A 20,530-nucleotide genomic window follows, 5' to 3' on the forward strand; every position below is an offset into this window, starting at 1 on the left:
AGAAACTAAAAGTTGGTGTGGTTGAAAGGAATTCCTGGCATGTTCTGTTTGGTGTCAGGAGAAAGTGGAGTGTGTTTCCATGATGCAGGAAAGCACAGTGAGTCACCAGAGACCTTTCCTGAGCCAGCCAATGTTACAGGAATAAAACATTCCAAAATGCCTGGTCATAGTTTTTTCTAACATTTGACTTAGAGAAATAATATCATGTAAGCAATTAAAAAACTCATATTGCAAGTTTATTGAAGATAACAAATTGAACAAGTTCTCATATTCTAGCAAATACTACAAACTTTATCTATTCATAGTCCATGTGGAAACACAATAATTATGGTTCCAAACAATCTGCTTCAAAAGTAACTAAGCTGGTTTAAGAAGTTCTTGATGGAAAATCCAAAAGGGCATTTTGAGAGGGACTAGATCCTGGGTTAGTGGTTGAATCAGAGTTGTGACTAATGTATGGTTCCTTTGAAAAGCAACTTGGTTATGCCTGTGCAGCATCTTAGTGTTCAGTGTTGATCAGACTGACAGTCTGTTCCTTGCTCCTCTCTGTGGCTTTGAGCATAGGCAGATTCTGTCCTTTGGTTTATCCTCTTCAGCTCCTGTCACCCTGATTTCTGGTCAAAGGAGTACGACCAGTCCTGACACTACTTACAGAGAGCTATTTAGCACAGTTTTACTGCCTTCTGGATCCACACATGGCTGCAGCATTCCCACTGGCATAAATGGAAAACCTCCAAAATCTGGATTTAGCTTTCCTGGGGGAAAATTCTTGCTGTTACTTGAAACACAAGTTTTTACATTAATGGTGTAACAAAGGCAAAAGATGAATTTTTACCTGAGTGTGAATTAAATCTCAACTACAAAATTGGTTAAGATGGGTTTGTGTGACTGGCACGGTTCTTTGCTTTCTTGTTCATTATCTGCTGCTTTGGTGAGTTTCTCAGTAGTTTCATCCTCAGTTTTCCTTTGGTTCCCAGCATCCCTCCCTGATTCCAGCTCCTGCATTATCAGCTCAGTTCCACTTGTCTCCTTGGGCATCCTCTGCCACGTTCCTGCTGCTGTGGGCCATAGGCTGTTGGTGGCCAGGAGGTCACCATTGCTCCTGGGCCTGCGTTTGCCCTGCTGGGCTCTTTTGAGATAGGAGATTTTGTTGGCTGCTATGACTGTGGACAGAAACAGGGAGATGCAGATGAGCACAAGAACTGCAATGATTATGAAGCAAATCAGTATGAGAGACTTATTGTCTTCACAGCTTTCTTTGGTCGCTGGGCTCTTGGGTTTATTGCTTTTTTCTAATCCTTCTGTGGTGGAACCTGCACTTGGGGCAGGGGAAATCAAATTTGGAGTCATTGTGGAGGAGAAGGATGGCAGGGTACTTCGTACTTTGGCACGGGAGGATGTTGAATTTGGGGCCATTGTGGAGGAGGAGGATTCCAAGGTGCTTTCAGAAGGAGTCGTTTGGCTGCTGAAATTGAGGCTCAGAGGAGAATTTGTGCTTGCTTCTGTCCTGTTCTGACTCTCACTGAGGTTTTGGCTGATGGGACTCCAGGTTTCTTCTCTGAGGTGGGGGTAGCCTGTGTGGTTTGCACTCGTTTGCAGCCACAGGGAGAAGATGATCATGACAGGAAAGGCCAGGCCTGGGTTACCACATCTCATCTGCATCTTCCTGTTGAGTCCCCTGCAAAAATACAAATTGGGGCGCTAGTTTAGCAGGTGCTGGTTCTTAGAGATTTGGATTGGACTTCTCAGGGAATAGCAGGATTCTTGATGAAAAATACATGGCCTCATTTTGGGGGGATGTAGGAGAGCAAGTTCAAGTGCCCTGATTGTGAAAGAATAGATTGTCTCAAACTTCTGACAGTTTGGGGTTACAGAAAACTTACAAAGATCAAAAAAGAACATGGAGCAAGGAGAAAAAGAGAAGTGTTTCCTGCTGGGGGCTTCATGATGTCAGGGCAGACTCGGGGAGTTCTTCTCTCTGAAGCTGCCCATGTTAGACCCAGTCATCACTTCTGCTTTACACAGAGACCCTGTGGAGGTTACACATCACTGACTGCTGCTCACCTCCCTGAATTCCCCTGGGCCAGGCAGGGGAGCCCTGCAGGGAACAGATGGGCAAGGGAAAAACTTGAACCCAAAATGTTCCTGTAAGTGACAGCAGTAACTCAATGTGAACTGTGTGTAGTTCCTAGTACAGCTGTCTGGGGTACTTTAAAATGCCCAGGAAAATCTTTGTGCTCTTGTTTTTCTGCTTTTTTGTACAAAAAGCTCTTCATCACAAATGTACTTCTTGTATTTTTCTCCCAAACATTCTGCAGATTGTGACATTTTCTGTAAAACGCCACTGATAATCATGCAAATGAGAGGAACCATTCATATGTTCTGTTTCACATTTGTGTGGCATTCAAATCTGTACCTGAATTTTTCTGGAGGGTAGGAATGTGCGAGTGGGGTTGGTCTGATCGAAGGTAATATTAATTATCTCAAATTAGCAGTGACAAACCAGCCAAGCAGTGACCCAGGCAGTGCTGCTGCTTGGGCCAGGCTCTCCTGACCTTCCCAGGGCAAGGCTGTGTGCCACCAGGGTCTTTGCTCTGGCTCTGGTAACAGACCAAAGCGTTTCCTTTTAGTGTTACACACTCTGCAAAGTGCAGATTGAAATGCTACAGGGAGTGACATAAAGCAACACTGTTCATTTTATGGTTGTTCTTGAAAAAATGTGTTTGTTGCCTCTAAAGGTGACAAAGTGTATTTGTGTGTGTGTAAATATGAAGCATCAGAGAAGGGTGTCCTGGTGTGTGCCAGTGAAGGGAAGGCAGGGATACACCTGGTGTGTGAGGGGATCTCTCCTTGCTCAACAAGGAAGCAACAAAAGATCTGTCTGTAACTTCACAGTTCACCCATAACATGAAATTGTTCTCCATCCTGAGCTTAATCCTGTTTGTTCAGTTTGGACTAGAAACCATCTCAGTCATAAGCTACAGCTCAGGTAGGATTTTTGTTTGTGTATGGTGAAGTCACCTGGATGATTCCTTGTAGCATACTTTGAAAGGAAGAGGAAAGCAAGCCAGCAAAGCTGGGGGTTTTTCAACATTTCATCTGTTTTGAGCAGGACAGGCAGGGCCAGCCCAGCTGCCCTGCAGGGTCCCTGTCCCTGCCCAGGGTGCAGCTCCAGCTCTGCCCCAGCACTGAGCCCAGTGTTCATTGTGGCCTCCCACTCCAGATGTGCTTTCTTACAAACCAGGCTCGTCTGGGAAGGGCTGCTCCTGAAACCACAAGAGCAAAGGAGCTGATCTTTAAAGAGCTGGTTTTCTTTTTAGTTCAACCCTGAGTGTCTGGGTATTGACAGGGTCTCAGTACCCAGTGAGGTCTGCACTGCAGGGACAACAGAGCCAAGTAGTGACTGTCACTGTTAATTCCTCAGTCTGACTGTGAATAACCTTTAACATGATGAAAAATTCAGTACATCAGCTTCCCTGATTCACTTGGAGATACTGTGTCTACAGTTTGTTACTATTTTTTAATTACTCAAATTTCTGTAAAAATACCTTTTCATATATTTTTCTACAAAATGTAAGTAACTTTGAAGTACAACTTAAAATAGGAGAAGAAAAATGTGTACTTACCTTGCCAAGATGTAGTCAACAGAACATGGATGTTTCAGATATTTAGTCCTTTGACAGTAAGATTTCTTTGTGCATGTATTTGCTCCTAGGCAGCCATCAGTGTCCAGCAGGGAGATTTGGGCAGTGCTGGTGTTTTTTAGGCAAACCTGTAACTGCAATGACATGTGGCTCTAAGGGGGGAACTAAAACCACAGCTATGACACACTTCCTTTGGTAACAGCTACACCATGACATGTTGGGGAAAACACCAGCTTGCCCAACTTAGCTCTCAGAACCACCGGAGGTAACGGGGGGAAAAAATCTCTTGTGCAGATGAGTTTTCTGTGTTCTGTCTCCTGAGCTGTCCTGCACTCAGGTGCTATCAAGAGAAGTGTCCCAAAACCCTTAAAGCTACACCTGTGCTTAGAGCATTTATCAGCTCTTTTGTAGCATGTTGTTTGCCTTGGAAGAGTTGAGTTAATGACAGCTCAGAACAATGACAGGTATTTAAAAATACCTTAAAATTTCACAAGCTGCTGATGAATTTCTTTTTAATTAATTCTTCTTACTAGAATTCAGTCTGCTGTGTGAACCCTGGAGATGTCGTTTAGGCAAATGCATTGCCCAGTCTCAACATTCAGAGAACCTTTAAGTGAGAAAAAATATTCTCAATTATGTGAATGTTTTTAAGAAGAGGTATTTTTGTAGGCAAGTCCTCAGTACTCCTCAGAGGACTGACCATCCTTAGAAACACCCCCAAGCATTAGAGTGCTGCAGGATAGAGTAACTGGAGTGGCTCTGGACCCTCTGAATGAGTTGGGGTGTGGATATTTGATTATTAAGACTCTTGAGATAAATAAATTTTTCCACATACAAGTATAGATACAATTTGAATCTCTAAGGCTGTTACAAAGTTAGAGGCACTCAGAGGTTGTGGGGGCACTTCAGGATGAAGCTGAGTTAAATCCAAGCCCCCTCACCCTGGGCACTGAACGTGGCCAGAGCGTGAGGCAGTGCCTGAGGCCGGTGTGGTGTCCCTGCTGTGGCCCAGGGGTGTTTGCAGGGCTGTCACAGGGGTCACAGTGCTCAGTCAGGGGTGTTTGCAGCACTGTCACAAGGGCCAGTCTGGCTCAGGGGCAGGGCTGGGGGTGCTCTTGGTGTGCCTGGGCACTCAGGGTTTGTGCTGTGGGCCTCAAGCACAACCCAGCCATGTCTGTCTTGTCTTACAGGTTCAAGACTGGTCAGATCAACGGGGATTTGCTGATCTACCACGTGCTGCTGACCCTGAAGCCATACTATGCAAAGCCATATGAAATCGTGGTGGACCTCACACACGCTGGCCCCAGTAATCGCTTTAAAACAGACTTTCTTTCTAAATGGTTTGTAGTTTTTCCAGGCTTTGCTTATGAAAATGTTGCAGCAGTTTTTATTTATAACTGTAACTCTTGGGTCAGAGAATACACCAAATACCATGAAAGGCTCTTGACAGGTTTGAAAGGGAGCAAAAGGCTTGTTTTCATAGACTCTCCAGGGAAGCTGGCAGAGCACATCGAACACGACCAGCAGAAACTCCCAGCAGCTACCTTGGCTTTGGAGGAGGACTTGAAAGTGTTTCACAATGCTCTCAAACTGGCTCATAAAGACACCAAAGTTTCTATTAAAGTAAGTGCTTTTAATGCTGTTCCTAGTGGTCTATTTGTTTAAGGATTGGAATAAGATTTTACTGTCTCTTAATTCTCCTCCCTTGTCTCAAGGAGAAATCACAGCTTTAGAGTACACCCCATTAGAAGTACAAAATTTCACACATTTATCTTTCCTAAAAGTAGGAGTGTGAGGGTTTTCTCTGTGAGATTACCCAGAGGTGCTGCAGCAGTTTTCTGTTCTGTCCCCAGGTTGGCTCCACCGCGGTGCAGGTGACGTCGGCAGAGCGCACGCGGGTGCTGGGCCAGACCGTGTTCCTCAACGACATCTACTACGCCTCTGAGATCGAGGAGATCTGCCTGGTGGACGAGAACCAGTTCACCCTGACCATTGCCAACCAGGGCACCCCGCTCACCTTCATGCACCAGGAGTGCGAGGCCATCGTCAGGTCCATCATCCACATCCGCACGCGCTGGGAGCTCTCGCAGCCCGACTCCATCCCCCAGCACACCAAGATCCGCCCCAAGGACGTGCCCGGGACGCTGCTCAACATCGCCCTGCTCAACCTGGGCAGCTCCGACCCCAGCCTGCGGTAACAGCTCTGCCCTGCTGCTCCTCTGGTCCCCAGGGGCCTTCCTGGGGCTGCTCACTGGTAGAGAGGCTCTGGGAAAAACCACAGCTCCATCAAATGCAATTCTCAGTAAATAAAGATTGAGTTCCTGTGAGTGAAGAAGGGCACACACTGTCAGAGGAAGTGAAGGCGTGAAGGAAACTTAATTTCTCTTTATGAGGAGCAGTAGTTGTGCTTTGCACTCTGTGTTTATTGGTACATATGATTTCCATGGTGTTGAGCTTCGTGTTTAAGAGCATGGGAGCTGTACCCCTTAGAGCAGTTTGTGATTTGTGTCAGAACAGGCCCCCCAGGCTCGGTGCTGAGCAGGGGCACCCCTGGGCTTTGGGCAGCTCTCTCCCAGCAGCTCAGGTACACCTGGAGGGATTTAGAATTTCCTGGAGCTCCATGGTGTTCTGAGAAGCCCGATACAAAGCCCCTCAAACATACTCTGTAACCTTATCAGCAATTGTTTAGAGCAAGTGGAGGAATCATTTCTTCTCTTTCTCCAAGGAAATTCTTTTTTGCTCCAAATTGTAGCCTGTTCAGGGGAAAACGTTTGGGAATTTAGATGTAATTTCTACTACAGCAGCATTGAATTGATTTTTGAAATGTCAGTATTGTGGTGTATAACATGTATACGTTCAAAAGTACAAGAAAGCTCTTACAAATCACATTGTTTGCTTTGTTACAGGTCTGCTGCCTATAATCTTCTATGTGCCTTAACCTGTACCTTTAATTTAAAGATTGAGGGCCAGTTACTGGAAACTTCAGGTCTGTGTATTCCTGCCAACAACACACTATTTATTGTATCTATCAGTAAGACTCTTGCAGCAAACGAGCCACACCTCACCTTGGAGTTCTTGGAGGAGTGTATTTCAGGATTTAGCAAATCCAGTAAGTAACTGCAGTGCTGGTTAGTGCCAACCATGAATTTGAAAAGATTCTAATCTCTAAAAGGATTTTAGATCTAGCTTTGTCACTGAGCTTCCTCACTGGCTCTGTTGCTCTCTCCTTTTGCCGTGCCTCTTTGAAGCCCCTCTGTTGGCCCAGTGTTCTCTGTTAACTGGGACAGCAATTGTTTTAGGCACTAAAACTGCAAGGAAGAGTTACTCATGAAGGGGGGCAGTGCTGGCCGTGTGTGATGAGCAGTGTTGTTGCAGGCATTGAGCTGAAGCACCTGTGCCTGGAGTACATGACCCCCTGGCTGTCCAACCTGGTGCGCTTCTGCAAGCACAACGACGACGCCAAGCGCCAGCGCGTCACCGCCATCCTGGACAAGCTCATCACCATGACCATCAACGAGAAGCAGATGTACCCTTCCATCCAGGCCAAGATATGGGGCAGCCTGGGACAGGTACCCCTTCTGCATCCTCTGTAAACAAACACTCCAGATCAGGTTTCTTCTTCCTGGGTCAGCATTTTATAAAGAGTTATACTTTAAAGTGGAAAATGAAATAAAAATAGTGCTAAATTATAGTTTCTAGTTCTGAATCACTGGTAGTAAAACCGAATGGAATTCAGCTTTATGCTTCTAAAATTTACATGGGGCTTTTTGCCAAAAGGGTAACGAGTCCCTGAAATGGATGGTTCAGTTTGTGACAGTTTTGCATCTTCAGCTAAAGAAATGAATGACTGCCGTTTAAAGGGTGGTTCACGGTGCAACAGTAAAGTTAATCTGACTCTTTCTCTCTGTCAGATAACAGATCTCCTGGATGTAGTGCTGGACAGTTTCATCAAAACCAGTGCCACGGGGGGCTTGGGCTCCATCAAAGCTGAGGTGATGGCAGACACAGCTGTAGCACTGGCTTCTGGCAATGTCAAACTGGTGTCAAGCAAAGTGAGTTCCCTCTTTGCCTTCTTTTCCTTTTAGAGAATTTCAACTTATTTACTAATGTGACACTGAGATGCTTTCTGGTAACTCAGGACAGGCAGCAATGCAAAAGCCATGATAAAATAGATTCCAAGCAGTGGAGTGTTGATCGTTTTTATTGAATTCTAAGCTGTGCTCCCTGTTTGAGTAGAACAAAATGGTTGCTCTCTTTTCAGGTGATTGGGAGGATGTGTAAAATCATTGACAAGACCTGTCTGTCCCCCACACCCACGCTGGAGCAGCACCTGATGTGGGATGACATTGCCATTCTGGCTCGGTACATGCTCATGCTCTCCTTCAACAACTCCCTGGACGTGGCTGCACATCTGCCCTACCTCTTCCACGTGGTGACGCTGCTGGTGGCCACGGGGCCCCTGTCCCTCAGAGCTTCCACTCATGGGCTCGTCATCAACATCATTCACTCTCTTTGCACTTGCTCACAGCTTCACTTCAGTGGTGAGCTTTTTTGGATTTTCAATGAAGCTGATTGCTCCTTAATTTGTTTAACAAATATTTGAGTTGTCTTTCTCTGCAAACTATTCTGAGAGTTTGAAAAAAGTGGGTTGTAGTTCAGCATGAATACAAATCAGAATGAGGATATGATCAACAAGAAATGAGTATGGAATTAAAAAATATCTTACTTAGAGCTGGTGCATAATGTAAATTGTTTGTATAATGGGTTTTAGAAAAAGAGAAGAAAGTACCAGTGATTTTCTGGCAAGGCAAAGGAGAAAATACATCTGTGCTAAAACTGGCTCATGTACATCTTGTGAAGGGTTGCATAACATGGTAACAAAAATACCAATTACATAAGGGAATTGTAACTTACAGTATTAAAACAGGTATTTTATCTACTGCTGTATTTTAGCAGTCCTAAAATAATTGATACTGGCAGTTTGGCACTTCTTAGCCCAGAAGCACAATGTGAAACCAGGCTGAATTTTGTGCAGAAGAAAAATTCAAAGTTTATATGATCTTGTCTTTTTTTTAAGTCTCTCATTTTATGTCTGTATATATCAGCAGGGAGAGTGGGTGTGCTGCACACACACAGAGGTGTCTGTGTGTCTGTGCTCTGATGCACGGGGTGCTGAGCCTCCTGCTCACACAGTGGGTTTGAAGTGCACTGAAATCAACTGAAAGGTCAGAACTGTAAAGATAGTGCCAGAGCAGGGCCATCATTTTCTTCTGCTTTAAGTGCCTTTCTTCATGTGAGTGCAGAGCCAAAAGCAGAGTCTGCTGCAGTTTGAACTTCCAGTTCTTTCAGAGCAGGAACACTCTGGGTTTCCATTTTCTGAATCGCTGTGAGGAGAACACACGGAGCCACATCTTTACACAAGTTCCTCTGTAGAGTCTCTGGAATCCAGTCCTCGTGCCTGGTCTCAGCAGTCAGGGCAGGAGAGCAGAGCTGCTGTGCCTGACTCGGGCCAGCGGCAAAGGGAGCGGTGCTGGAGTGGGCACAGGGACCTCGGCTGTGGTGTCCCTGAGGGGAAATGTGCATTTGAATGTCCCTGGAGTCAGTCTAATATGTTCAACCTTATTCAACAGAGGAGACCAAGCAAGTTTTAAGGCTGAGCTTGACTGAGTTCTCCCTGCCCAAGTTTTATTTGCTGTTTGGGATCAGCAAAGTGAAGTCGGCGGCGGTGATCGCGTTCCGCTCCAGCTACCGCGACCGCTCCTTCTCGCCCGGCTCCTACGAGCGCGAGACCTTCGCCCTCACCTCGCTGGAGACGGTCACCGAGGCCCTGCTGGAGATCATGGAGGTGTGTGGGGCCAGGGGGTGAGCCCTGAGGGCCAGGGGGTGAGCCCTGAGGGAACAGGAGTGAGCCCTGAGGGACGGGGGTGAGCCCTGAGGGCCAGGGGGTGAGCCCTGAGGGCCAGGGGGTGAGCCCTGAGGGAACAGGGGTGAGCCCTGAGGGCCAGGGGGTGAGCCCTGAGGGAACAGGAGTGAGCCCTGAGGGAACAGGAGTGAGCCCTGAGGGACGGGGGTGAGCCCTGAGGGCCAGGGGGTGAGCCCTGAGGGAACAGGGGTGAGCCCTGAGGGAACAGGGGTGAGCCCTGAGGGCCAGGGGTGAGCCCTGAGGGACGGGGGTGAGCCCTGAGGGAACAGGGGTGAGCCCTGAGGGAACAGGGGTGAGCCCTGAGGGAACAGGGGTGAGCCCTGAGGGAACAGGGGTGAGCCCTGAGGGCCAGGGGTGAGCCCTGAGGGACAGGGCCTGCTGGAGATCATGGAGGTGTGTGGGGCCAGGGGTGAGCCCTGAGGGCCAGGGGGTGAGCCCTGAGGGACAGGGCCTGCTGGAGATCATGGTGTGGGGACAGGGCCTGCTGGAGATCATGGAGGTGTGTGGGGCCAGGGGTGAGCCCTGAGGGACAGGGGGTGAGCCCTGAGGGCCAGGCCCTGCTGGAGATCATGGTGTGGGGACAGGGGGTGAGCCCTGAGGGACAGGGCCTGCTGGAGATCATGGAGGTGTGTGGGGATGTGGGGACAGGGGGTGAGCCCTGAGGGACAGGGGTGAGCCCTGAGGGACAGGCAGCAGGGGCAGGGGATGTGCCCTCCTCCCTGCTGACAGTTAGCAGCTGATTTCTGAGAGCCAAACTTCTGCACATTCCCAGTTGTACAAATACATTTTCTCCACGTTGCATGTATTCAAATGGTCTCATTGCCTTTAGGCCTGTATGAGGGATATTCCAACGTGCAAGTGGCTGGACCAGTGGACTGAACTAGCTCAAAAGTAAGTCATAGACTTCAAACCCTGAGCCCTCCCTGCCTGTGCAGTACACCCAGAGTTCTCATCTTTTTGTTATATATATTTAGTTGTATACATGTTGTTTAATGCAGTGTGCTCTGTTTCTTGACAGGTTTGCATTCCAGTACAACCCCTCCCTGCAGCCAAGAGCACTGGTTGTCTTTGGCTGTATAAGTAAACGAGTGTCCCATGGACAAATAAAACAAATAATCCGAATTCTCAGCAAGGTATATGGGTCTGTCTCTTTTCCTTTGTGACTCATAAAGTAGCTATTTTTAGCATTATTTTCCCATCAAATATAGAACTTGGCATAATTTTAGGATAAATGTTTTTTCTAGCATATTCTTGTATAGAACTGATTGGAAATACACTTTCTGTAGGCCAGGCTTCTGAATTAAAATGGATTTGGTGGCTTCTGAATTTAAACTGAATGAGTTCCATCACTGCTGTGATTTCTAGAGTATCAGTAGGTCTCAGTATTGAGTTTAAAACTCCTGACACAGGTAGATCCAGCAGTCTGTATTTGAATAAAGGAGAAATTTTCTGTCAAGGCATTTACCAGCATGCACATGATGCATAGCTTCCTTTTTCTTAAAGGAAGTGAATGGCCTCATGTGTAGTTGGTAAATATAGTAAAGAGCTGATTTATATCAGAAAACTTTAAAGCAGGTGCCTGGCCTGACACTGATGTTCCATCATTCTAAAGCAGGCTGTGTTCCACAGCAGGTGAACAATGTACTAAATATGTGTCCTTTAAGCATTTCATTAGAGTTTTACACACACAAACTTTAATTGAATAGTGTCTAAATTATAAACGAGCTTTTCTACAGCTCTTAAGACCTCCTGCATCCTGACTGTTAGGGTACATTGTGCAGTCATACATTTATTTCTGCTGTCTAAATCTCCATTTGGAAAAGTTCTTGAGAGTTGGTTTAAAATGAACTCAGGCTTTGTAAGTAATTGAGAAAAACAGTTATTGTGCAGATCTTTGATCTTCTTTTTACAAAGCAAAATGTAATTATGGTTGTATTTTTAATTACTCTCTTTTTTCAAACAGGGACTTGAGAGCTGCTTAAAAGGCCCTGATAATTATAATAGCCAAGTTCTAATAGAAGCCACAGTTATAGCCCTCACCAAGCTGCAGCCTCTTCTTAACAAGGTAAATCACTGCCTTTCTGAATAAACAGAGAATGTATTTTGTAAATTGTGATTATGGGTATGATCTCAGAAATACAAGTTAAATGTTGGGGTTTCTGAAGTTCACACTTCACTGTGATTCATGCATGGAAGGAGCACATATGGGAAGTGTGGCAGATTGTGGGACCAGTGCAAAGGCTTGAGAAATGCTGGGAATGTTCTGTTCTGCTTCCCAGAGCCAGGCCCTGGCAGCTGGGCAAAGGCTGTGCCCAGGCTGTGCCCGTTCCCCCCACAAGGCTCCAGTGCAGCTCCAGCTGTGTGTGCTGCTGCCCTGCATGCCAGGGGAATGGCTCCTTCAGCCAGCCAGGGTCACTGCCAGGCTCCTGCCTCAGAGCACACCAGGGGCACAGCAGGGACAAACAGCTCCTGGTGCTGAGTAAAACTTGCTCTGCAAGGCAAGAAAACAGCTCTGCTCAAGGGACCCAGGGTGTGCTCAGTGCCAGTTCCTCCTGTGTGTGGGTCTGATGTTGAGGAGGAAGTGCTTGGCCAGTGCTGTGCAGAGCTGCAGCCCATGTCCAGATGGAGAACCACAGAGCCATTTCTGGTCAGGCTGGTACAGGGCAGTGTTGGTCTGACCTCCATCCATCAAGGAAGGGATGGAGGTGAGCAGGAATGGCTTGGGAGGTGCAAACAAGGCTTGAAATTCATTTCCTTTCTACTCTTCACCTGTGAAGTGCATTAACAGGTCCATGTGAGCATCCTTGGAATGGATGTGGCTGAGGACAAAACCTGCTCCAAGGGGACCAAACCCTCCCCTCCATCCTGGTTGTTCCTTGACCTGCAGGACCTGACTCTCAGGGGCAGTGGTGGCTCTTTCTCTCCCTGCAGGACTCCCCTATGCACAAGGCTCTGTTCTGGGTGGCCATGGCTGTGCTGCAGCTGGATGAGGTGAACCTGTACTCGGCAGGGACAGCCCTGCTGGAGCAGAACCTGCACACCCTGGACAGCCTGCGCGTGTTCAACGACAAGGTGAGCCCTCAGCCTGAGCTCCTGGCAGCAGTCAGGGCTGAGAGAAAAGGGGAAAACCCCAGCCTTGTCCTTGTGAACACTTGCTAAGCAACTAAACCTGAATTTGCATTAGAAATTGTTTCACTAGGGTGATATCCACAGATAAAGATGTGGAGAGAAGTTGTCATTACTCTGTTGGAAACTGGAACAGAAATGTCCAGATGTGATCTGTGAGAAAGTGTTTGATATTTTCCTGTAGCCTCTGAAAGAACTGTTCTGTCACTTAAACAAAAAACCCAACAAACTCGATGTGTCCTGAGTGACTTCAGCTGAGGTGCTCTTGTATTTTGTTTTTGTGGGTCAGAGCCCAGAAGAAGTGTTCATGGAGATCAGGAGACCACTCGAATGGCACTGCAAGCAGATGGATCATTTTGTTGGGCTAAATTTCAACTCCAACTTTAACTTTGCACTAGTGGGACATCTCCTGAAAGGTAAGAGTGCATACTGCTCTTTGTTTGAGATGGCTCTTGCTTCAGGAATAAAAACAAGTCAAGAGGTAAAGGGGCCACGTTGGGTGATGGATTTTGAGTAACTTGGGTTGCAGAGTAGGTACAGAATTAAACACTCTTGGATTAAAGGACTTCACCAGTTTTACTTTATACATCTCCTGTGAAGGTCTTTAGTGCTGCTGCTGAAAGTTCTGAACTGTCATAGGGTGCAGAGCTTCATTTGCTGCAGTCTTTTACTTCTTCCTCCAAGAATGTCTCTCCCTGTTTGCCTGTGCTCAGGCTCACTGGGTTTTTTAGAAGACTGATTTGTGAGATAACAGATATAATGTATGCACAGACATTTGAAATTATGCAGTTTTGAGGGGAGGGGTAGAAAGAATTAGTCTTAAATGTGCCATTTCTAGTAGCACTGTGCTCTCTTACCCTTGAGATGGAATGTCTGAGAATGTGCTGGAAAATATTTATAAATGCTTTCAAGATATTAGTGTTTCATAAATATGGATTCAGAAGTTAAATACAATCTTTTGTTTCTTAGGGTACAGGCATCCTTCCCCTACCACTGTAGCAAGAACAGTGAGGATTTTGCACACACTCCTTGCTCTGGTTAACAAACACAGGAACTGTGACAAGTTCGAGGTGAACACCCAGAGCGTGGCTTACCTGGCAGGTAATGAACCAAACCTCCTTTCCAGTCTGAGCTGGCTGAAAAGGACTGGATTATTGTGGAATTCCTTCAGGTTCAGCTTGTTAAAATTGTACCAGCACAAAGAAAACTTGGAACTGGTGGACAGGAGTGTGGTCAAGGTGGGAAGGCTTTGGGAAGGCTTTTTGGGTCTGAGGGCTTTGCCAGCACAGCACGTCCTCTGGAGTTTTGGGACTTCTTCAGGGAGGCTGGAGGGTTCTTGGTGTAAATAATCCAGTGTATGCCTGACAGCCTTCAAGTTTCCAGTGGTCTGGACATAGAAATTGTGACCATGTGAGGGCAAATTTGTAAATCGTGTCATTGTAACTGGATGGGAAACAGAATTCTTGTTAAATGATCTGCTTTTAATCTGTACACTCCCTAAGGTGTAACTTCAGCTCAGTGGTGCTGGTGTAAATGTACACTGATGCCTGTAAGAGATGCAGAGGCTGGAATGTTGTTTCACAGTTCAGTGTGTTCTGCTCTGAAACTCCCCTTGCCCTGCCCTGCCCTGCCTGTGTTCGCAGCCCTGCTGACGGTGTCGGAGGAGGTGCGGAGCCGCTGCAGCCTCAAGCACAGGAAGTCTCTCTTGCTGACAGACGTTTCAATGGAGAATGTTCCCATGGATACGTACCCCATCCATCACAGTGACACTAGCTATAGGTTGGTTGTCTCACTTTTAGATCAGCTGCCCACATTGCAAAGCCTGGTTCCTTTAGTGAGTGAGCTGAGCCCCACTGATAGCGCTGAGTCCGTGGGCTGTGGGGGCTCCTCAGCAAGGGGGCTCCTCCTCCTTACACTGGGGTCAGGAGTCACAGAAATTTGGATGTGCAATCTGTACAGATTAATTTCCAGAGCTTAACTGCTCTGGAGGCTATTAAACCTTTTGCTAAAATCTTTCTACAAGATCTGATTTAATCTCATTTATACTTTAGAGGAACATTTTGTTTGTCCTTTTAAGAGCTCCAGGGCATGGAGCTGTCTGTGCCACTGGGAAACCCTGACACCTTGTTACAGCCTGTGTGCAGCCAGAGAGATCAGCCAGGAAATCAACTGGAAGTGCCAAGGAGAGCCTGTGTCCTCAACAGGGAGCACTTCACTCATGATCTCTCTTTTTAGCACTGAGATTGGAGTGGCTGATTACAAAATATATTTCATCTTACCCCATAGGCTGATTTGCTTGTGTTCTTTTCATGGCTTTATTTTTTATCCCTTCAGCATCACATTCACATCAGATTGTTTGTTTTCAGTAGCTCAGACATCTTTGCAAGCAAAGTAATTGCTATTTGTTATTATGTGTTTTGGGGAAATTAACTGGGTAGCAAAGATGGGTTTAAGAAAGGATAGTTGGGCTGCTTGAACAACCTCTGCCTAAATAGCATAGTTTTAAGATTTTCTTAATTGAATTTCTCTGCACTTTCAGGACACTAAAGGAACACCAGCCCTGGTCATCCCCCAAGGGGTCAGACAGACACCTGGCTGCCAGTTACCCAACAGTGGGACAGATCAGCCCTCGCACCCGGAAATCCATGAGCTTGGACATGGGGCAGCCTTCACAAGCCAACACTAAAAAGCTTCTAGGTTATTAACATAACTCATTTATTGATCTGTCTACAGAATACCCTGGGAAGCGTTACTGGAGGAAAAATGTTCTTGTATTAGTTCTGGCTTTAAGGGCTTATTCCTGATTGAGAGGAATAAATGCAGTTTCTGCAAAATGCAAATTTCAGGGCACTGGACAGTTAAAGAGGACTCAGTTCTTTGGGCCATGATGGGGGGGAGCAAGAGCGATGCTCAAGATGTGCATGTTGAAGTGGAGAAAACAAGATATTCCAGATCCTGAAGGTGCCAGGTGCCAGTTTTGTGCTCCCAGCCCTTTCCAGCAAACCAGGAGGTGGATTTTTAGCTGCTCCATCGAGTGCTCTGGTTGGGGCTGCAGGAGATGGTCCCAGAACATGGTAGATGTGTGTAAACAATCTGATTTGTACTCATGGCTTCTCAGTGCATCATGTTTACAACAAACTCATATATCAGAGGAACAAGCTGAGTTGCTTTGCAGAACTTGTGGAAGCCCTTTGGCATTACACAGGTGGAAGAACAGGGGCATTTCCTCCATTCCAGCCCTTTCCTGCTTCCTTTTCAGTAACCAAGTCCTGGCATGTGTATTCTGTGTGGGGGCCAGGAGTCCATGGCATGCCCCCCTGACTAATTGCATGCTCCCTCCTGTGTATTGTGAAGCACTCTGGAAGCTGTGATGGAGAGCGGCATGGTGTGATTGTATTTTCTGTCCCATCCCTGAAAATGGTGAAAAGGTCCACAGATTCCTGTCAACACATGGTAGATAGGGGAGTAGCTTGGCCAGAAAATCAGAAAAAGTTAGAATATGGATTTAGGTTTAATGTTTTTAATTGCTTGATAAATTGTTTTTAGGTACAAGGAAAAGTTTTGACCATTTGATATCGGACACAAAGGCTCCTAAAAGGCAAGACATGGAATCTGGAATCACAACGCCTCCCAAAATGAGGAGAGTAGCCGAAAATGATTATGAAATGGGTGAGACACAGGACTAACATTTTAAGAACAATACTAATTGTAAACACTTTGTATATCTATACAAAGGACTATTTCTAAATTCAGTGTTTACTTACCAAGGTTGCTCCAAGGTAAGGGAGAAGCACCTTTCTTAGCAATGGCTTCTGCAGGGTGCAGCCTTCATATCTCTGGCAGCTGCACTGGAGCTGCTCAGTTTACAGGTGCAGAATCAGGGGCAGCTCTAAAGGACTGCATATAAGAGTGCAAAGAAATGAATAGCATTTGGCCTTCTATAAGTTAATCAGCCCCAGCTGCAAATTCCTGCAGGAGATGGAATGTGAGCTGATGCCTGGAATGCCTCTCTTCATCTTCTCCCCCATCTGCTTCCTGTGCCCTCACCCCCAATTGCAATGCAAGACCAGGGTTCTTCTCTTGTATCTGCCTGACCCTAAATTTGGTACTTACACCCCTGGGCCTGTATTTCACTGAAGAGGAAATTGGGGTTCTTGTTTGCCATCTGATAACACATCCCATGTAGTGGTGCAGTGCTGCTGCACTCCAGTGCAGTCGTTGCTTTGACCTTTGTGACGAGGCCGGTGAGCTCTGAGGTTGGCACATGACTGACTCTGGTGTGCAGAACCTGATTCTGTCTTGCTTTGGGTTATTTTGCTCTGGATGAGTTGCTCTTTTTTGTCTGGCAGAAACCCAGAGAATATCACCACAGCAGCACCCGCACCTCCGGAAAGTTTCCGTTTCCGAGTCAAACGTCCTCCTGGATGAAGAAGTTCTGACTGACCCAAAAATTCAAGCTCTGCTGCTTACAGTTCTTGTAAGCTTTCTTCTGTGTGTTGTCTGCTATTTTCTGATGTCCTTTTAACTCCCAGCAAAACAAACATGTTCCTTGGAGTTTTTCCTGGCTGAGTCTATGACAAACTATTTTGTATAACAAAAGGTTATTAATACATTATAGTTTAAAGGAAATGAGCACTATGGGAATCCCAGGATGATTCAGTTTAAAAGCAGTAAGAGGTGCAGTCTGATAGCTTTTTCTGCAGCTGTTCCACTGCAGTTCCCACTCCAGCTACCCTCAGTCCTCAGTCGTGTAAAAAACTGATGAGATACATTTATTGGCAAAAGACAAATTGTTGCCAGCTGGTTCTGTTGCTTCTCAACGGAGACATAAATCAATCTTTTCTAGCACTGCTTTCTGGCAGTCAGAAATGTGAAAGCCTTTAAGCAAAGGCTGTAAGGACACAGGTGCACTAACAGCTCCTTCCCTGGCAGGCCACGCTGGTGAAGTACACCACGGACGAGTTCGACCAGCGCATCCTCTACGAGTACTTAGCAGAGGCCAGCGTTGTCTTCCCAAAGGTCTTTCCTGTTGTGTGAGTACCCGAAGTTCTGCTTACAGTAACTCTGTACCTGGCTCTTCTTCAGAGGTCTCTGGTCCAGGACAAGCATATACAAGGCACTGGCTTGTGTGGAAGTTACAGGCTGCAGTCTGTCCATGCTGATTGATTTTAATTTGTGCCCCAGGTGTTTTAAATCTGATTTAAAGCCTAGTGCAGGTGCTCTTTGGGTGTTTCTTTAAACACCTGCTGTAGTTTGGCTGGAGTGAATATGTGTAGAGGAAACCCAGCTGTCAGAAGTTAAGGTGAGCAGGTGTTCACAAACTGACCTGGGCACATCATTGGAGTCCTCAAGGAACAGAGTTGGGAATTGTGTTCTGAAATCACTGCTGGGGCAAAAATCCCACCTGAACTGCTGGTGGCTAAAGTCAGTTGCGAACTGAACTGCAGGTTTATTTTATTTAACGAACAAAAACTAAGCCACTTTTCCTTTCTTCAGGCATAATTTATTGGATTCCAAGATCAATACCCTTTTATCGCTGTGCCAGGACCCAAACTTGTTGAATCCAATTCATGGGATTGTGCAGAGTGTTGTCTACCATGAGGAGTCTCCACCCCAATACCAAACATCCTATCTACAGAGTAAATATTTTTCCTTTTTTTAAAAAAAAAGTGTTGTACTGGGAGCACTCTCTGCTTTCTGTCAGGGGAGAGCTGGGCTTTCATGGTGGTGTTCCATTTGTTGTTGCAGGTTTTGGATTTAATGGGCTGTGGAGGTTTGCTGGCCCCTTCTCCAAGGTAAGAGCTCTGTGGGGTCTGGGCTGTTTGGCCTTTCTGGGCACGTTGGTGCTGCAGCCAAGATGCTCATAAGGAGCATCCTTCTCATATGAGTGAGCAGAGAGCATCAGGGGCACCTGCAGGGCTAAAACCAGCCCTGGGCCTGCAGCAGGTGCTGTGATGGATAAGTTACCAAAGTGGGGTAAAAGCAGCCAGGGTGTGTGAGTGCAGCTTTCCCTGCTCCCAGGTCAGTTCATTACATGTATCTGACAGGCTTGGGGTTAATTTGCTAAGAGTGATGATTCCAAGAGGCTGAATTTTGTGTTGGAGCAGAGCCAGTGGAGCACTGCCCATGTGTCCAGCCATCCCAAGGGAGGTGGCCCAGGTGTGGGGCTGGGCCAGGGGCTCTGCAGCCCCTTTTCCTGCCCTGCTCCCACACACTGAGATCACACTGACACCTGGTCTGCAGTGTGTACATTTAGATTGGTCTGGACAAGGCCACAAATGAGTTTTTACAGATACATCAAATGCTCTTGAAAATTTGCAGGCAAAACAGAGGGACTTGAGAGTGAGCTCTGGAGCAAAGCTCAAACTGACAAAGGAAAGAACAATCTTTTTTCCCCCCATCTCCCACAGCAAACCCAAATCCCAGACTATGCTGAGCTCATAGTGAAGTTCCTGGATGCCTTGATTGACACATATTTGCCTGGAATTGATGAGGAAGCCAGTGAAGAATCTCTCCTGACCCCCACCTCTCCATACCCTCCAGCAGTGCAGAGCCAGCTCAGCATCACTGCAAACCTCAACCTCTCCAACTCCATGACCTCACTTGCCACTTCCCAGCACTCCCCAGGTCAGTGCCTGTTCTGGCTCCATCTGGGTGGGGGAAATGGGGAATTTCCTGCTTTAGGAGCCTTGTTGGCTCTTAGGATGTGTTTATGTGTCAAACATTGGTGCATTGTGGAGTCAAACTAATATTAAATTGTTCCTGAGCTGTTACCCTGTGATTCAGATCCTGGATTTTATCCAGCACAAAAATTGTCTCCCAGGTCACTCCATGTGAAGGGAAGAGAATTAAGGGCAGCAGAACAGCAGCACCTATATTGGACCATGTGCCCTGCAGGGGATCCCTGGCTCACAGGCACTGGGATAGTTTGTTCAGGGTTCAGAGGGGCAGCAGGAGTAAGGCAAGGCTGTTGGAATTATTTGGGAACAGGGGTTTCTTTGGGAACACACCTTGCAGTCAGTGTGGAAGGACATTCTGGGCAGAATCTTTCCATTTGGAACACAGCATCGGTGGCAGCTCCAGCAGTTCCTTTCCAAGGATGAGGTGATGGTGCAGGATTGGGCTCTCTGCAAGGGAAAGAAGCATTTTGCTCTGTAAATGTCCTCCTTCCTTCTGCCCCACTTTCCATTCCCTCTTCCTTTACAAGCTGAGAGGAAGGAATTAATCCAACTCGTCAAACATTCCTTCCAAGTGCTGTGCAAACAGATGGCTTTTGTCAAAGGCTGGTTAAGAGTCTCCACAAACAGAGTTGGGAACTAGGGAACTCGTTCAGGTTAAGAGTGAGTCTGAACCAACACACTGCTGGCTCTCTGAGCACTGTTTGCTTGGAAATTAAATTTAAAACACCAGTGCGAAGGCCACGTGTTCAGCAGCACTCAGTTAAAAGAAACATTTTCAGCCAAGTGAGTTTTTTTAATATGGCTACAAATACTAAGTTGCAGATACATGAAAAATTCATTTCTTGCATCTGGAAACAACTATGCAGGATCATTGTTTATAAATGTTTTGTCTGTCACCATCTCTGTTCCTCTCCCTCCACTTCCCAGTCTCATGGACATTATTCACTTACGTTTATTTCTTTCATTCTGTGTCTGTGAAGCTTCTCTGCCTTGCTCTAAGTCTGCAGTTTTCATGCAGCTGCCTCATCCAGGTACTCTCTTCTTTCATCATATTTGCACGAATGCTGCTTGAGCTGCGTCAGGGCCGGGCTGTGGCATGAGGAGCAGTTTCTGACACGGGAATGGCTTCAGCAAGTGCTAAGCTGGTGCATTTCTTG

At 46.6% G+C, this 20,530-nt stretch overlaps 2 protein-coding genes across 4 annotated transcripts in view; one reads left to right on the forward strand and one right to left on the reverse strand.

Annotated features, from left to right (window-relative positions):
• NF1 (neurofibromin 1) overlaps positions 1 to 20,530 on the forward strand; it is a 76,461-nt gene that overhangs the window by 49,837 nt on the left and 6,094 nt on the right. For 2 of the 3 annotated variants that reach the window (XM_054646737.2, XM_054646738.2), the window contains 21 exons: positions 4,835 to 5,267; positions 5,498 to 5,838; positions 6,551 to 6,753; positions 7,020 to 7,213; positions 7,556 to 7,696; positions 7,906 to 8,185; positions 9,275 to 9,489; positions 10,397 to 10,458; positions 10,586 to 10,700; positions 11,531 to 11,632; positions 12,499 to 12,639; positions 12,983 to 13,109; positions 13,663 to 13,794; positions 14,337 to 14,472; positions 15,233 to 15,390; positions 16,240 to 16,362; positions 17,043 to 17,170; positions 17,626 to 17,726; positions 18,190 to 18,332; positions 18,442 to 18,488; positions 19,104 to 19,320. In XM_054646737.2, the coding sequence (XP_054502712.1) occupies positions 4,835 to 5,267; positions 5,498 to 5,838; positions 6,551 to 6,753; positions 7,020 to 7,213; positions 7,556 to 7,696; positions 7,906 to 8,185; positions 9,275 to 9,489; positions 10,397 to 10,458; positions 10,586 to 10,700; positions 11,531 to 11,632; positions 12,499 to 12,639; positions 12,983 to 13,109; positions 13,663 to 13,794; positions 14,337 to 14,472; positions 15,233 to 15,390; positions 16,240 to 16,362; positions 17,043 to 17,170; positions 17,626 to 17,726; positions 18,190 to 18,332; positions 18,442 to 18,488; positions 19,104 to 19,320 (3,539 nt within the window). The remainder of the gene's footprint in view (positions 1 to 4,834; positions 5,268 to 5,497; positions 5,839 to 6,550; positions 6,754 to 7,019; positions 7,214 to 7,555; positions 7,697 to 7,905; positions 8,186 to 9,274; positions 9,490 to 10,396; positions 10,459 to 10,585; positions 10,701 to 11,530; positions 11,633 to 12,498; positions 12,640 to 12,982; positions 13,110 to 13,662; positions 13,795 to 14,336; positions 14,473 to 15,232; positions 15,391 to 16,239; positions 16,363 to 17,042; positions 17,171 to 17,625; positions 17,727 to 18,189; positions 18,333 to 18,441; positions 18,489 to 19,103; positions 19,321 to 20,530) is intronic. The other variant, XM_077188759.1, reaches the window with a different exon arrangement.
• On the reverse strand, positions 220 to 3,769 carry EVI2A (ecotropic viral integration site 2A). The gene is made up of 2 exons (XM_054646741.2): positions 3,627 to 3,769; positions 220 to 1,678 (listed from the first exon to the last, which is right to left on the reverse strand). Exon 2 carries the CDS (start codon positions 1,660 to 1,662, stop codon positions 847 to 849), a length of 816 nt encoding a protein of 271 aa, XP_054502716.2. The 5' UTR covers positions 1,663 to 1,678; positions 3,627 to 3,769; the 3' UTR covers positions 220 to 846.

The sequence above is a fragment of the Agelaius phoeniceus genome, chromosome 20, assembly GCF_051311805.1.
Source record: "Agelaius phoeniceus isolate bAgePho1 chromosome 20, bAgePho1.hap1, whole genome shotgun sequence".
Lineage (NCBI taxonomy): Eukaryota > Metazoa > Chordata > Aves > Passeriformes > Icteridae > Agelaius > Agelaius phoeniceus.

What these genes read in the sequence shown, in the direction of transcription:
- EVI2A (XM_054646741.2), bottom strand. Translation starts at nt 1,662, where the DNA reads ATGCAGATGAGATGTGGTAACCCAGGCCTGGCCTTTCCTGTCATGATC.